General features: G+C 44.6%; 1 protein-coding gene across 1 annotated transcript in view; it reads left to right on the top strand.

Annotated features, from left to right (window-relative positions):
* Window positions 1-9,393, top strand: part of RFWD3 (ring finger and WD repeat domain 3) — a 46,513-nt gene extending 37,120 nt beyond the window's left edge. The window contains exons 9-13 of the mRNA XM_032424442.1: window positions 1,061-1,211; window positions 2,550-2,726; window positions 4,385-4,599; window positions 5,255-5,466; window positions 7,221-9,393. Coding sequence (XP_032280333.1) covers window positions 1,061-1,211; window positions 2,550-2,726; window positions 4,385-4,599; window positions 5,255-5,466; window positions 7,221-7,364 — 899 coding nt within the window. The 3' untranslated portion in view covers window positions 7,365-9,393. The remainder of the gene's footprint in view (window positions 1-1,060; window positions 1,212-2,549; window positions 2,727-4,384; window positions 4,600-5,254; window positions 5,467-7,220) is intronic.
* Window positions 9,394-17,912: the final 8,519 nt, after the last annotated feature.

Below are 17,912 nucleotides of genomic sequence, written 5' to 3'. Positions count from 1 at the left end.
TGATCATTAACTAGTCCAGTGTTCGTGCTCCCTGTTGATTTAAAGCCCATTATTTCCCTGTTTGTCTTTCTGGCTCTCCTAATTCTGTTTCAGGAGAAAACAAACTTTTCCCACTTGGTTCCCCAGGAAGCTGACATGTGACTCAAGGCTATCCTAAATCTAGGATTTGACAAATTCTGTTTGTGGATAACTTGGATAATAATAGATACTTAGTAAAAATAAATACATTATCAGAGCCTAGGAAGAGAACAGAGTAACAAATAAAAAGGACAAGTTTGGGGGGATTTTTTCCCCTCTGGAATGATGCAAATTGATTAGAATACTTGAAGTGTCATCTGTTTTTATTCCATTCAGACAAATGTAGCATATCTTGACCACCTGACATAGAAATCGCCTATCTCCATTCTTTCTTGTTCACTCCCTCTGCATCTTCACTGTGGATCTCTATATTAATAGCTTTATTGAAATTTGACATACAATAAATTGCACATATTGAAAGTATAGTTGGATGAATTTTGATATATGTATACACCCCTGAAACCATCCCCACAATCAAGATAATGAACATCTATTGCCCCAGAGTTTTCTCATGCCCTTTATAATCTATCTCCCATCTGCCCCTCCCTCCTCTCTTCATCCCCAGGCAGCCACTGATCTACTTTCTGTCACTACACATCAGTTTGCATATTCTAGAATTTTACATAATCGTAATCATACAGTATTACCTTTTTTGTCTGGCTTCTTTCAGCATAAAGTTTTGGAGATTTGTCCATATTATTGTGTATATCAGTAGTTCATTTCCTTGTATTGCTGGGTAGTATTCTATTCTATGTATATGTACATATAGTGGTTTATCCATTCACCTGTTGTTGGACATTTGGAGTGGAATATACTTTTTAAAATAATTATAACCCTGGGGAATTTTTATTTTCTTTGTTTGACCAGCTGTTTTCCAGGGATTTATATGCCAGGAAAGCTGAACAAAGGAGCTACTTGAAAAGGTAGTTTGCTTTGCCTTAAATTGACTTTCAGTGATTTCATGCTCTCTTGTCTTTGGCAGGCTTTGGTGTTAAGATGTTGAGTACCGCCAACATGAAAAGCAGTCAGTACATTGCCATGCATGGCAAACAGATCCGCGGACTGGCTTTCAGCAGTCGGTCCAAAGGCTTACTGCTCTCGGCTTCCCTAGACAACACTGTTAAACTGACCAGGTGAGTGCTTCGGAGAGGAAGTTGGAGCCTGGGCTGTTTAGTGTTGAACAGACTGGAAATTAGTATCCATGTTAGGATGGCCTTAGCTCGCCTTTTTTCTTTTTTTTTTTTTTTTGGTCTGAGGCATTGTCTCCTGAGATCCAGGTTCATTGAATTTCAAATGTATTCCTTTTCAAAGTAGATACAACAGGCTACACAACCCTGTTTCTTTAAAAATTATTTGTGTTACAAAATACATCTTAAGAGGCGCCTGGGTGGCTCATTCGTTAAGCGTCTGCCTTCGGCTCAGGTCATGATCCCAGCGTACTGGGATCGAGCCCCGCATTGGGTTCCCTGCCGGGCAGAAGCCTGCTTCTCCCTCTCCGACTCCCCCTGCTTGTGTTCCCTCTCTCTCTGTGTCTCACTCTGTCAAATAAATAAATAAAATCTTTAAAAACAAACAAACAAAAAACAAAATACATCTTAAGCCAGGCAGATGAGAGGAACACCCTAGAGATGGTTGAATGACATTATGGAGGGAGCCTTGGTACCGGGCACCATGGGATTACCATACCAGCTTGGACCTGCTTATTCCTGGTCCGTTACCGGGATCACCCGGCCGAACAAAAATGCTTTCCGGGAGCTCATTCTCCTGGGGTGCCCTGACTTGTCTCGTCAGTAACCCTTGGTTACTGCATTTTATCCATGTGCCCTGCGACTGCTATGAACCAGATCTGAACGCACTCAGTGCCTTCGTCTTAGAAAGTAGTTCTGATCGACATCTGATAGTTGGTTTCCTGTCCCACAGTTAAATCTGAGGGACATCATGATACTGCTATCAGGCCTGATAAGCCTTTTGATTTTTCAAGAATGCTTTGGCTTAATTAGCCCCAAAACTCAACGTAGCATTATGTTTTATACATATGTATAAAAGGATTTTTTTTTTCCTAGTAGTGTTAAAAAAATAGGTGAGAAAAGGGCAGGTTAAAGACTAAAGTGTTATTAATGACTATCTCTGGGTGGTTGGATTGTTAGTTTTTATTTTTCTCATAGGTATATTCTAATTTTTCAGCATTGAATATTGATTACCTGTATAATAGATAATTATGGAGAATTATTTATTTAACTTATTCTTTTATTTTTCTTGTATTTCAAGAGGAAAGCCTGTGTCCCCCAAAACAAATATTTTGGAATCAAAAGGAGTTACCTGGGCAGTCCCTACAGGAAATTGGGAATCCCAAATCGTTTGGGTGTGTGGGTGTGTTCTTAAAAGATTATCACTGAAATGATAATCTTTACATCTTTGTTATATATTTGATTTCCTTAATGCATAGTTGTGAAAGTCTTATATCTCCACAGCCTAGAGACAAATACAGTGGTCCAGACTTACAATGCTGGTCGCCCTGTCTGGAGCTGCTGCTGGTGTCTTGATGAAAGCAATCACATCTATGCTGGACTGGTCAACGGTTCGATCCTGGTGTATGACCTTCGAAACACGAGCTGTCATATCCAGGAGTTAGTACCCCAGAAAGCCAGGTAGGGAACCACTTAGTTTTTCCCAATAGTTAGCAGCTTTCTCTTGGACCATCATATGAATCCTTTCTTTGGAGAGTATTTCCCATTTAGTCAGAATTCCTCACAGAGGGCAGTTCTCTGCGTGCAGTAATGTGTTCTCGCTTTGGGCTCAGTAAGATCCTTTCCATGTGTTCATGATATTTCTACATGGTAGAAAGCCCTAGTGCCAAGTATAGCCAGGTTCAGTACAGTCATTCATCACCCAGCATGGCAAAATGAAGGCAGATCTGTGTTCCAAACCCGGCTCCACTGCATAGGAGCTGTGTGACCTTGGTCACGGTTCTTGGCCTGTTACAGAGACTTGCTTTAATAGCCACATGTCTAACGCACAGGAAGAGATCGATAAAGGATAGGCCTATGCAAAATGATTTAAAATCTCCAGCTAAACCAGCTTGGTCTAAAGATGCCATGTTACTATGATGGATCATCTATAATCCAGTTAGAGTTGGGAAGTTTATAAAGTCAGCCCAGAATCTGAGGGTGGGTGGCCACCAGCACCACTGTGACTCTTCAGAATGTGTTGAGTAGCATTTGGGCATAATACTCTCCTGAAGGCATAAAGTTCTCAAAAGGAAAAGTGGAATCTGACGTAGGCCAAAATGAGAAGTATCTTAAAAGAGAATTTCCATTTCCAATGTGAATATATATTAAAAAGGGGGCATGGGGATCTAAAGGTAAAGATATCACTATAGTAATGATATAGTAATGGTTACTAAACCTAGGCTCAACGCTCTGGGGTCTTCTCATTTGAGTGGGGTAGACTCATGCTTCATTTATGTGGTCTGGGGGCCTGAAGAGGACGGATGTGAACTCCCAGCAAACATGGGGACTGCCATTGATGTTGACGGATTCAGGCAGAGCAGGCAATAAAATAGAGCAAACAGCCAGGAAAGACAGGGCAATGAAAGAAAGCAGGCAAAGTGACCGTTTTGACGAGTCCAGCAGAAACAAAGTTCATAGGAACAGATTCGGCAGGCTGATAGTTCTGAGAGAATTCTTGGCATACAGTTCTGGTCATATGCTTGCAGAAGGAGATTTAGAAAATTTCTAAAGAAACAATCTTGTTTCTGAATTAAAATGTAGTTGCTTCAGGGCCTGGCTCAGTCGGAAGAGCATGTGACTCTTGATCTCAGGTCATGAGTTGGAACTCCACGTTGGGTGTAAAGAGTATTTAAATTAAAAAATGCAGTTGCTTCCGGCTATATGTTAATTGAAGGGTCTGTCAATTACGGCTTGGAAGCTTTATTAGATGTGTAAGCTGCATTTCCTTTCTGACTTTCCTTGTGTATGTGGCTAGCCCCATTACTAGAAACTTCACACCAGTCAATCTTCCTTGTATTTATGATCTTGTACTATTAAATTTCTAGTCCTTTTTTTTTTTTTTTAACTGTTTTCAAACATGTGATATCTCCTCTGAAATTGGATGCAGAGATTATAGGTATACTCTTTTGTTTCTACAGAGTGGGTTGGTAGTTTTTATCAAATGTCAAAAGAGAGTGACCCAAAGAAGGTCTTTACCCTCTTCTGTAGAGGTAGGACTATGCTCGGGCTCCTGGCAGTGGGGTCTGGAGCAGTACAAGTATTGGAATGTGAAACATGGTCTCCTTTCTTCTCTTCAGATGCCCGCTGGTATCCCTATCATACATACCCAGAGCTACCTCAGCTGCATTTCCATATGGTGGGGTATTGGCTGGAACCTTGGAGAACGCTTCCTTCTGGGAGCTCAAAATGGGCTTTTCTCATTGGCCTCATGTGCTGCCCGTGGAGCCAGGGGGCTGCATAGACTTTCAGACAGAGAGCAGCACCCGGCACTGTCTTGTGACCTACAGGCCTGGTGAGTGTTGGGATGTCCTTGTGGGACCTCCTGTGGGTTGTCTGCAAGCAGATCGGTTCAGGGGAAGAAAGGAGAGCTTGCCCTACCCTTCAGGTGGCGCTGGGAAGCCCCCCACAGACTAATGGCTCTTGCTCCTACATGGAAGATGGTGGCCCCACCTTCCTCCCTAGAGCCTGCCTCTGCTTCTCACTTGTCTGAGGATTCTGCCAGGTACTCCTTGGAGTGAGTCAGCCACTTGAGGAGCCCCTGTGATTTAGAACAGTAATGGGATGAGGAGGCCTGGAATTGAGGCCAGTGAGTCGCCCTCAGTGCAGTTTCGTGTCTTCTGCGTACCCCTAAGGAATATAAAAACCTGAGCCGGGGTCTGGCAGAATACAGTGATTTTACTAAGAAGGATAGCTTATGCTCAGAATTGATTCCCTCATAGGCAAAAATATCTTGTAGATAACTTGCTTTATCTTAGCCTGGGGTTCTGAATTTCATTTATGCTGTATCATTTTGTTCTTATTATTACGGTTGCTTTGTAGCTATTCTTAATGGCTTAGTAAATTGTGGCTCTTGCACTCAGGTAGTTGGTTAGCATCTGAGGTTCGGGTACTTCATTAATTTCTTTGGATCATCCCCATGGAGCAACATTGATTTCTTTGTCCCGTAGATAAAAATCACAACACTTTACGAAGTGTGCTGATGGAGATGTCCTATAAGCTGGATGGTGCTGGAGAGCCAGTCTGTTCCTGCCATCCTGTACAAACGTTCCTTGGGGGACCCACTTGCAAACTACTGACCAAAAGTGCCATTTTCCAAAACCCAGAGAATGATGGCAGCATCCTGGTGTGTACCGGGGATGAAGCATCAAATTCTGCCCTGGTGAGTCTGTTACTTTTTATACTGAAGTGTATAGAGCAAAAAGCCAAAGTTCTCCATAATTGTACATATCTGTGTATGTGTGTATGTAGGGTTGTTTATTTTTACCCAAGTTACACTTTACATACTGCCCTGTAATTTGCTCTTCTCCCATTTAACTTCCTAGCTTGGATATCTTTCCATTTCAATATCTGTAGATTCACCTCATTCTTTTTTATGTGAGCTATAGTGTCCTGTGGGTCATCTTGTGAATCTTTAAAAAAAAAAAAAAAACTACTGAAACCCCTATAAAATAATTGATTCAGGGGTGCCTGGGTGGCTCAGTCGTTAAGCGTCTGCCTTCGGCTCAGGTCATGGTCTCAGGGTCCTGGGATCGAGCCCCATATCGGGCTCTCTGCTCAGCGGGAAGCCTGCTTCTCCCTCTCCCTCTCCCTCTGCCCCTCCCCCTGCTTGTGCTGTTTCTCTCTGTCAAATGAATAGAATAAAGTCTTTTAAAATAGATAGATCAATAGATAGATAAAATAATTTATTCATGTAACAGTTTCATGAGTTCAGGGTGAAACCGACAAATGAATGGTTGATGGGGAATTGTACAGTGCAGGGATAAGTCTGTCATGACCTGGACACATGGATCAACCTTAATATCACTGTAAGTGGGTTAACAAGAAATAATTTGCCTCTTAATGTAAGACAATATGCAGCACACCGCACCTTCTGTGAGATGCCCTTGAGTCTAAATCTAATCAAGCTTTGGAGTGTTGCTGACCAGTGCAGTTGCACTAACCACATAAGGACTTGAAATGTGATTAGTATGAATGAAGAACTTAATTTTTAAATTTTTATTTAATTTTAATTTAAATAGCCTTACGTGGCTAGTGGTCACCATATTGGGTAGCACCACTATAGCATAAGGGTAAAATGACAGGAAGTAAAAAGAAACAAACCAAAATAGCATCAGTAAAGCAGATATGGTAAAAAGCTTAAAATCTGGGTGATGGGCAGTTCATTGTACTACCCTACTTTTTATTATGAAAATTTTTTTCATAATAAAAAGTTTGTGAAAAGGAAAAGAAAGCACTAGTTAGAAGATTTCATGAGGGCAGAGACAGGGACTTTTTGTCTTGTTGACTCTTCTGTCCCTCGCTGGAAGGGCTTGATGGAAGGGCTGAATGCTAGCTTGGTTTATAGATCCACTCACAGGTAGACTAACTGCTTATCGCACTGCAGAGGCCAGAGCTAAACCGTGTTATGTATCCTGGCTTTGTGAAGGTTAGGGACAATCTGTTTTACTCCCCCAGCGGTGCTCTTCTCTCTCTGCAGCTCTTTCAAAGTTGTCTGATGGCGTTAAGGAGTGCGCTTGTGATGAGCACCCGGTGTTGTATGGAACTGTTGAATCACTTCATTGTACACCAGAAACTAATATTACAGTGTATGTTAACTAACTGGAATTTAAATAAAAATTTAACAAAAGGGCGCCTGGTGGCTCAGTCAGTTAAGCGTCTGCCTTCGGCTCAGGTCATGATCCCAGGGTCCTGGGATCGATCGAGCCCTGCGTCGGGCTCCCTGCTCTGCGGGGAGTCTGCTTCTCTCTCTTACTTAACTCTCTCTGTATTCTTCCTCCCTCTCTCTCTCTCTCTCTCTCAAATAAATAAAATCTTAAGAAAACCCCACAAAGTTGTCTGATGATCAAGCAAGCAGGACCCCCAGCTCCCCAGCTCAACTGAATGACCCCTGACCCTTCTCTCTGTCTTCTGTAGCTGTGGGACGTCGGCAGAGGCTCGTTGCTGCAGGAACTGCAGGCCGATCAGCCTGTCTTGGACATCTGCCCATTTGAGGTGAACCACAACAGCTACTTGGCTACCTTAACCGAGAAGATGGTCCACATCTATAGGTGGGAGTGACTGCGTCTGGAACTTGTCAGGCCTGCTGCTGGTTTACGTTAAATGTTGTTTGCTAGCAGCTAGCAGCCCTGAGCAAGATCCCTGCTTATTGTCTGTGGCCTAGAACTTCTGGGATCATGATTCCTTTAGGTTGATGTGACTCAAAGACTCCGGGTCACTGAAACACTACAGATTGTGTATTTGCAGTGTCCATGAGTAAGGGACCGGTACTCCCATCTATGTATTCATGTCTTGGGTTAAAATCCTTCATGAATCTGCTGAGAATCTATTTCTGATCAGACATTCTGCTGGGCCTCAGAGAATATCCTCCAAGCAGTCATGTAGGATATGAGCGTACACCAAGCATTTTCTGAAGATGTGACCCCGCCTAAGTGGTCTTGTCACTTGAGCTCTATGACTTGGGGATGAATGCTTATATTCCAGAAGGGGCCAACCGTCTTCATGGTGCGTGGATGCCACGTGGATGCAGAAGAGTCTTCAGCTGAACACAAGAGGGCACTATACAACCTGTTGAAGGATTTGATCTACTTCTGACGTTGTTGTTGACAACCTTTTAGTAACTTGGTCTCATCCGCACGGAAGTGTGTGGTAGAGCACATCTGGTCTGCTTTGTGGCAGCAACAGAACATTCCAGGTGTGCAGTGCTGGGATCTTGGCAAGCCCAGTGATGGAGGCGGCTAATGAGCTGTAGACCTTTTCCTAATGCTGAGTACATTAAGTTCATCACATTGTGGGAGCCAAGGAAAGAGACCAGTTGTTGGAGCAGTGGGGAAGCCTCATTTTTTCTAGCTAGCTTGGGATCTCAGGCTTGGTTTTATCTAAGCATTGCTCTGAAAACCACTCCTTTTCCCTCACACTAGGAAAAGATGAGTGTATGTGAAAGCTCTTACTTAAGTCTCTCCTAGTAAAAGATATCAAGAGCAAGGGGCTAACCAAGAGAGGCCTACAAAAGAGAAGCTCCTCCAACTACTTCTGAAAACAGGAGAAAGGCTTGTCTCTTCCATTTTGAAAGAGTTCCTATCTGAATAAAGCTGAGCTCTCAGAGTGAGGGGGCTGTTCTTAAGCGTGTTTAGAGTTCCCAGGTAAAGCCTTCCTCATGTGAAACTGATGTTTGGCTCCGATAGGCCTCCCTTCCTAACCTTTTTAAAAAGTTGTTAGAAAAATAGTTACTCTCAGGAAGATAAAGTGGTTGGAGACCTGTGTGGATTGCAGGGAGAAGCCCACAAGCTTTCGTTCCGACCGTGGATTGTCCAACATTGCGAGCTGCACTTCCCTCCGGGAGAGGGTTCAGTTTATGTGTGTTTGCTTTGCCGAGGGCTGCCCTGCTAAAGCACTGTCCAGTTAGAACGTGCCTCAGGCGTGGTGGCCCGTGCCTGTTCTTAGAAGCAGGATGGCCAACACTGTGACTTTCTTAAATGATTGTTCTGGAAGTGTTTTTATTTTAAAACAGTTCTGGCCTGACAGGTCCTGAGCTGTTTCCAGCATTTCTTACCAGCAAGGGTTATTGCAGTCGATTTCCCCAGAGTTCCAGGTTCTAGTTGTGCCTTTTAAAGAGTGGCCTCCTTCTCTTTTAGTACATCTTTCAAAAAGCCAGTTTCCAGAGCCTGGGAAAGAGCCCCCTTTTCTCAGAGGAGATACTCCTTTCACTATGTTGATGATTCAGAATGACTGCCTGGGCCTAGAGCATCAGTGGCAGGAAGGGATTTGCACTGAAAAGCAGAACTCATCTGGTTTCAGCAGATTGCCAGAGAGGATGCAGTTGGGCAGGCCCTGGCTGCCTTTGTCTTTGGCAGGGACAAAACCTGGAGCGGGGTTAGGATTTGACTAGGGCTGGAAGTACACTCAGCTGATGCTGATTGATCCCCCCAAGCACAGGAACCATGGGCCTTATTACCACGGAGGTTGGGTGAATCTCAAGTCTTGCTAATTCTTGCGTTCCTCCAGTAAATTTGAATGCTTCAGAAACAAATTTATGTAACTTCAACTGATTTCTCCCAAGGAAAAGACTTTGCCCCCAGCCCCTCTACCCCTGCCCCCCTCAGCCCGCAGGAGATTCCATCTGTAGACCCAGGCTCCGGGCTCTCATGCAGCACTAGGCTTTGCCCCGACGTGTCCCCTCACCCGTCTCTAAGGTGGTTCTCCCTTTGGAGGGTTTGGAGTTAAACAGACTCAAAATATTTTGTCAATGTAGATATCCTTGTACCTGCTTTGACAGGGCAGTGGGATCTCTGTTCATATTCTGTGTTTTAATGTTTGTGTTAATGTTAATATGAAAATAAAGCATTTGCCGTGTGTACCAGCTCCTGGTGTCTTTTGTCTCTTTGACTGCCAGAGGCGAAAGCATGTCTGCCTCTTGGGAAAGTGGAACAATCTCAGCCTGGTGGATTTCTTCATTTCATGCAGTACTGGATCTGAATTACGCAGGATGGTCTCTGGCTCTGAAGCAAACATCTTATTTAAATTGATCAGGTGGTTTAACTGGCAATTCTTTTCTACTGTTGCTTAATGGGAAGCTGTGTGTTTGCTTCTTAGGAACTTGCCCACACTGGTGATTTGTTTGCTCTCAGATCCAAGGGGCTTGAATCTTGGAAACTACACTTCCCAGACTCCCTTTGCCCACTGGCTTCCTTGGTGTTTTCTTTGAATCCAGAAAACCGTAATGTGGGAGGAGGGGAGTGGAAGAGAGGACTTACCCTTTTATTTCTTTTAGTCTTCGGCAGCTCTGGGCAAGCAGGGACTCTGGGTTCCTGCTCAGCACAGTTCTGGCCTCTTGCCTCAGTGTCTTTGTTCTGTTTAGTTCCAGAATTTCTGTTGCCGTAAATCATGGTTCTGGGATTAGATTGGAAAGGCTGAAAATGTTTTCCAGCTGAACAGCAAATGGAGTATACTAGACTCTAGCAGGACCGGATCCATAGGTAGAGGCTTGCTATTGTCATGGAGCCTGGTGCTCCAACAATACATGACAAAGGTCCTGGGGTGGAAGGAACCCCTGCATTACTAAGAAACCCAATGCCATTTTTTTTCTCTTCCACAGTACTTGGTTCCCATCTCTGATTGGCTGTCAAGTGAAATTCTGGAAACAGACATTTGAGTGTCCTTGTCTTTTAATGGGTCAACTTCGGTATATTGGTAACAATTGCTTTTATTTATCCCTTTAGAGTTTACAAAGTCCCCTCCTAATCTATTGATTAATTTTTAAAATATGTTATGGAATAAGTAGTTATTCCAATTTACAGGGAAAGAAGCAGTTGAAAATCCTATTAAAGGAAAGTGACATTAGATAGCGTTGAACTAAATTTTACTTCTCCTCATGTTGACATCCTATACTTTCCATTACTGACAGCTAAGCACGAGTTGGGGAACGGGGGGAAGCTCACTTTGACTCTTGACGTCTCCATCTCCAGAACAGCCCAGGCTGATTCCCCACAACTCATTTCTCCTATATTTAAAATGAAAATAAAGCAGACAGTCGTGAATATTATCGTGATGCTTTTACACCCTCGCGGGTGCCGAGGCTGCAAACACCGCTGCCCAGTACAAGAGTCACATGGCTAGAACCGCTCTGTTGGCTCTAGAAAGCAGGGTGCAGGGCCAGCTGAATAAGGAGACTGCTGTAGGAATGGCATGTGCGGAGGGATGCCATGAACCCTCACTCGCCCCTAAAAAGTACCGAAAGCTTTATCCAAAAACGGCTACGCTAAACAGAAGGGCTCACCTAGAAGCCGGACATGGGCCGAAACTTAACAATACCTGGATTTGGTTAAAAGGAAGTGTTACCCATTGAGAGGAAAACAAAGGAAGTTCAGAACTTAACAGATGATTGGGTAAAAAGACGTGGAGGTTTGGTTATGTAAGCTAAGCTCTGGGTGAGTTCCCAGCGGTTGGATGGACTGTGGGCTAATGAAAGTGGGGGCTTGGCAGACCACTTGTTCCTGGAATGAAGGAGGGAATATCTGCCCCTGGATAAAGACCCTGCCATCTGATTAAAATACCACCACTAGGGGGAAAATATACAATAAAATAAAATGCCACCACTAGGTTAAAACAGTGCTTCCAGAAAGGTCCTGGTAAATTCCTAGGCTTGAGCTATGGTAGGGGTGTTGGATGTTAATGTGGCTCAATTGTTTCTCTTAAACGTGGTGTAGAAAATTGATGGTTAATCAAGAGGTCCCTGGTTCATATCTGGGTGCCCCATGCCCCCTCAAAAAAGAAAAAAAAAAGATTGTTAGATTAGCCAGCAACAGATAGGAAGGAATGAGGGTCTAACCTAAGAACGGGTGTTGAGGTCAGGAGAGGAGAAGTTGTTCTGGAAGCTTAAGCCCTTTGAAGTGCTGAAACCGGACTTGGACCCCAGTGGAAGCTCTAGAATTGGCCCTGACACCACGTCCCCTCATGAGGATGGTATCCCGACTGTTGAGACAGTGACAATACTGCACTGGGCAGCCGGTGTGCCCCTTCCCTCAGCTCACAGGAGTCCCTTGCTACCTGAGTCAAGGAAAGGGGAGCTACGTTATCAGAGTCTAACATTTATGTCTCTGATTAAGACCCCCTTCCCCCCAAAAAAAGCATGAAATTCCTTTACAGTAGGGACGACATGTTGTGCAACGTGGCAAGTTGTCCTAAGGGAGGTGGGCCATCCAGGCTCTAAAATGCCGTGCTCCTCTCTGGGTCTTAGATTCTCGGCCTAGATAATCACTGACGTTTCTGTGATGGACATGTTCAGGTCCCTTAGCTGCATAATTTGGGGGTGCCTGGAAGCACGTTAGTACATTGTTCATCCCGTAAGTCCTAATGGTGTGGTACACCTTTTATATGAAAGGAATGCTCAGAAGTTACAGAATTTGCCCAGGTGTGGTGGCCATGAAAATGAGTCCCTCAGAACCCCAACAGTGGGGAGCATAACTGACTGCTAAGCCCTGACAATCCATTGGTGCCCCCGCAGCAAGACCGCCCTTCCCGAGGGTTGCTCCAGCCAGTGACCGAGGACAGCAGGGATACTGAGGCAGGCCCATTTCTAGGGGAGGCTGAACTCCCGACAGGCAACTTTAGCTTGAGGAGTCTCCCATGTCCTTAGCCAACCCCTTTTTTTTTTTTATTTGAGAGAGCACGCGTGTGTGTGCAAGAGAGAGAGCACTCCCGCGTGCAAGAGAGCACAAGTGGGGGGGGCAAGGGAGAGGGAGAGGGAGAGAGAAGCAGACTCCCTACTGAATGCAGACCCTACACAGGGCTCGATCCCATGACCCTGAGATCATGACCTGAGCCGAAATCAAGAGTCAAGACGCTTAACCGACTGAACCCCCAGGTGCCACCTTAGCCAAACCTTAAGAGTTGAAATGCAGTCTAAGTTCAGTCTAAGCTGTTTCCACCCATCCATCCTTCCCTCCCTTTCTATTTCACACAGGGTCAGACCTGCGTCATGTTTAATGGCTCTTTAACTCACCAATTTTTCCCACAGGTGTTGCCCCCTAATAAATTTTTTGCATGGCTAACTCCCCTTCCTTTTTTGCCGATTTTTTTAATTGTGGTAAAATGCACACTTATTTATTTATTTATTTATTTAAAGTAAACTCTACGCCCAACATGGAGCTTGAACTCATGACCCCGAGATCAAGAGTTGCATGCTCTACTGACTCGAGCCAGCCAGGCGTCCCACCCTCTTAGACATTTTTAAGTACAATTCAGTATATTTAGTACATAGTGGTTTAAGTACAGTTCCGTGTTTTAAATTCATATTGTTGTACATCCATGTTCATAATTTTTCATCTTGTAAAACCGAAACTCTATACCCATTAGGTAATAACACCTCATTCTTCCCTCCTCCCAGCCCCCTGGCAACCACCATTCTACTTTGTGTCTCTGTGTATTTGCTCTCATCACGTCATGTAAGTGGAATCATATAGTATTTGTCTTTTGGTGACTGGCTTATTTCACTTAGTGCAATTTCCTCAAGATTCACCCATGGAGTAGGATGTGTCAGATTTTACTTTCTAAGACTGAATGATATTTTATTGTATAAGTAGACCACCTTTTGCATATCCATTCATCTGTCAGTGAATACTTGGGCTGCTTCCCCATTTTAGCTACTGGGAGTAATGTTGCTATGAACATGGGTGTACAAATACCTCTTTGAGATCCTGTTTTCAGTTTTCTTCACCCAGAAGTGGAATTGTTGGATTACGGTAATTCTGTTTTTAATTTTTTGAGAAACTGCCATGCTGTTTTTCTATAGCTGCTGTACCATTTTACGTTTCCACCATCAGTGCCCAAGGGTTTCAGTTTCTCTCCCCCGCTTTTTTTGTTATTTTCTGTTTTTTTTTTTAAGTTTGTTTTTTATTTAATCTCTCCACCCAGCATGGAGCTCAACCCACAACCCCGAGATCAAGAGATGCATGCTCTTCCGACTGAGCCAGCCAGGCTCCCCTATTTTCTGGGGTTTTTTATATGGTAGCCATCCTACTGGGTATGAGGTGGTATCTGATTGTAGTTTTGATTTGCATTTTCCTTGTGATTATTAATGTTAAGCATCTTTTCATGTGCTTATTGAATGTGTATCTTCTTTGGAGAAATATTTATTCAAGTCCTTTGCCCATTTTTTTAATTGGATTGTTTATTTTTTTTGTTGATGGCTAATTCCCTTTTATTGTCTGCTTCCTGGCAAACCTAGAGTAATAGAAGTAGTGCTGGGAGTGTTCCAGAAAACAGGTAATAAGATGGGGATGATGGGACCCCAGAATAATAAAGACTGGGTGGCAGTGCTTAACTGCCAGAAGCCAGGAGAAAACAATTATCATTATTCCCGGCAAGACTGAAGAGGCAACCAAGGGGCCAATCAGCAGGGAGTTGTGGAAAGGGCTAATAAAAGATAGCATCCCTAGGGGCAAAATAGACTCAGTCAACAAGGGTGATTTTTCACATCCATAACCAAAAAAAACCCCAGAAGACTGGAGGGGCAGGAGGCTAAGGGTGGCCATCCCCAGTAAGTCATGCTCCCATGCTCAGTTTCTAGACCTGAGCCAATTTTCAGATCCAGAACCCACTGATGAACAAGGAGCCGGGAGCCTAGGAACAGAGACTCTGCAACACCATGGCAGATATATACCCCAACAATGATTCCCTCTGTCCTTCCCCCAAAGAGATTCATGGCCATCTACTTGGGTAACCATACACCGGCAAAAGGGAAATAACCAAATATGTTGAGGACCGTCGTACACTTGGTCTGAGTTGACACTGACACTCAGAGACCAAAAGCATCATCAGCCCTCCTGCCTCTGGGGGCCAATAGCAAATGGAGTCCTGGCTAAGGTATGGCTCATAGTGGCCCCACTGGATAGGTGGGCATATCCGGTGATCATTTCCTCAGGCCCCAAATATATAACTGGAAATCTAGAATAATGCCACATTGTGTTTCTGGCCTATGTAAGAATGGTAAGAATGGTAACAGGAGAGGCTAAATGTGAACCTTGGAAACTGCTCTCATCACTGGCCAGAATAGTAAATTAAAAGCAATGTCTTATTGGGGGATGGAGGATGGTGGAGATTCGTGCCACCATTAAAGACAGGAAGGATGCAAGCATGACCCTGAAACAGGCAGGGTGAAAGATACTCCTAAGGAGAGGAACTGCAAGCCTTGCCCTTGGCTTTTCACTTTGTATGGAAGGACAAGTGGTCTAAGGTGAGATGATATACAGGTTCCTGGGCAGGGTTCAATGGCCTCGTGGTTGTGGATGAATTATATGGAAGAAGGCATAACACGTAATTTTTATCAGATGACAACGCCCGCCAGAAAGCCTCCCCCATGGAAGAGGCACTGAACAATCAAGCAGGCAGAATGACTAGGTCAATTCACATTAGCTAGTCTTCAGCCCCTGCAGACTTGATAGGCTGGGCACATGAACAGAGTGGCCATGGTGACAGAGATAGAGGCAACATATGGACCCAAAGTCCATATGGAAGAATGGACTCCCACTTACCAAGGCTGCCTCTGAATGTCCACCCTGTCGGGAATAGAGACACTGGGTCTCTGATCGGCTCTATTCCTAGGGAAGATCAAGCAGCTATGTGCTGTTAAGTCAGCTACAATGTGCTCCCTCCCTCCGAAAAGGCCAGCAATTCATCCTTACAGGGCTAGATACCTATTCTGGGTATGGGTTTGCCTTTCTTGCTCTCAGAGCTTCAGCCAGCAGAATACCTGATTGAGGCACAGATTGCCACATGGCGTAACATCTCACCCAGGGGACCCACTTTACAGTGAAGGGATTGCAGAAGTGAGCCCATGACCATGGGATCTGCTGGTCGTATCATGCACTAGACCATCCAGAAGCAGCCAGCTAATGGAATGCTGGTAATGACCTTCTAAAGGCACAGCTGAAGCACTGGCTGAGAAGAAACACTCAAAGAATGGGATGCCATTCTTCAGGATGCAGTATTAAATAAGGGACCTCTATATGGTGCTGAACCCCAATAGAGGGAATACATGGCTCCAGGAACCAATATGGGGAAACAGGAGTGACCCCACTTACCATCACTCTCGATTCCCTGGGTAATTTTGCGTTTCCCAGCCTAGCAACTCTGGGCTCCACGTGAAGTTCCTGTGTCCCTACAGGGTGTACACCTTGCCAGAGGACACAGAACTACAAGTTATAACTGCTACTTCGGGACCTTGTGCCCAGGGACCATAGGTGAGAAGAGGAATCACCATACTAGCAGTGGAAAATAACCCTGGTCAACAGGAGGAAGTGGGGCTGCTTGTACATAATGGGGGTGGGAGGAAATACCCAGGTAGTCCACTTGGGTGCTTTCTCATTCCCTGTTGCCTCTCTGTAACTATAAACAGACATGTGCAATAATACCACACCAGACTGACAAGGGTATAATGACCAAGAGTTCAGACACCACCACCACCACCACCAACCCAGGAATGAAGGCTTGGGTCATGTTACCAGGTAATCCACCAAGACTTCTGAGATGCCAGCTGAGGGTAAAAGAAATTCAGAATGGAGGAAGGAGAGGGCAAATACTATTTGCAACCCTGAGATCATTTGCAATGATAGATGTTAGTTTATGCCACTCATCTCCCTCATCGCAGTTTTTCTCTCGGAGAGAGAGGCCCATTGAAACCATGGAGTAGCTGTTCACCAAACTAACATAGAGAAATAAATCTGTGGGCCCAAAGGGTAGAGTATGGTGGCCCTGAAAATTTGCTCCTCAGGTCTCCAAATGGGGGAGTGCAGTTGACCAGTCTTCCCAGCTGCTGTGCTCTGAAACCACATTCCCGAAGGGTTACTCCCAGCCAGTGACTGAGTGTGGCAGACATGCTAGAGCAGATTCATTCCTGGGAAGCTTTCATCCTAATAAGTCTCGTCCATGGCTAATTCTGTCCAGAGAATTTTTTTTTTTAAGTTTTATTTATTTAAGCAATCTGTACGCCCAACGTGGGCCTCGAACTCACGATCCCAAGATCAAGAGTCACATGTTCTTCCAACCGAGCCAGCTGGGCATCCCTGGAGATTGCTTCTCCTAGAACCCAGAATAACCCAGCAGTAGGCAAATGGTAGAGTAGATAATGAAACCCAGACCGCCTAGTCCGGCTCTCCTACCTCACAGAGCTATCCCTAAGGCGTGAAATAGGAGGCATTCAGACTTAATTGCTGTATAAACGAATGAATATAAAAATGACATGTTGAGGGGCGCCTGGGTGGCTCAGTCATTAAGCGTCTGCCTTCGGCTCAGGTCATGATCTCAGGTTCCTGGGATCGAGCCCTGCATTGGGCTCCCTGCTTGGTGGGAGGCCTGCTTCTCCCTCTGCCACTCCCCCTGCTTGTGTTCCTTCTCTCGCTGTGTCTCTGTCAAATAAATAAAATCTTTAAAAAAAAAAAAAATGACATGTTGACAAGGGGTGAATTTTCCCAGGGAGGCCTTGAAAACATTGAGACTTTTGAGTCGAGCATTGAGGGATAAGAAAAAAAAGTTTTAGGATGAAAGTGTTAGAACTTCACGGGTCAATGTTACTTCTATTTGATCTTGAAACCTTGGATACCGGCAAAGGTCGGGAAGTTGCCTGGGGAAAGGGAGACCACCCATGCTGTCCTACACTACAGCAGCTGTTGCCAGAGACCCGCGGGGATCAGTGCTGGTTTAGTTGTTGGGAACAGCATATTCCTGGATACCATAATCAGAAACGTTTGAAAATTGCTCCAGGTGATTCAGCTTCACAGTGAAGTTTGGGAAAGTATTGCTGAACTCTGGAAGCTGCCATAGTACTTAAATCAGAGTAAGAAGGAGCGGGGGACTGCTCTGCCCAATCACCTCCTTTCACCTTGCTTGCCCAAACAGCAGGTGAGAGAGCAACTGGAGGGCTTCCTGGAAGGAGGGACCTTTCAGCCGTTCAGCAGTGGGAGAAGCAGCTTGGCCGTGTCAGTAAGTCTTCACTGATTGCCTTCTGTGTGCCTAGCATCATGCTGAGCACCGTAGAATCTTTATAACTCAATAATAACACAATCCAATTTTTAAGTGGGTTAAGACTTTTAAGGGGGTTTAGTAGCTCTTACT

The sequence above is a fragment of the Phoca vitulina genome, unplaced genomic scaffold (genome assembly GCF_004348235.1).
Source record: "Phoca vitulina isolate PV1807 unplaced genomic scaffold, GSC_HSeal_1.0 scaffold30, whole genome shotgun sequence".
NCBI lineage: Eukaryota > Metazoa > Chordata > Mammalia > Carnivora > Phocidae > Phoca > Phoca vitulina.
Note: the sequence above shows the minus strand (reverse complement) of the source record. Positions and strands in the feature narration are given on the sequence as shown.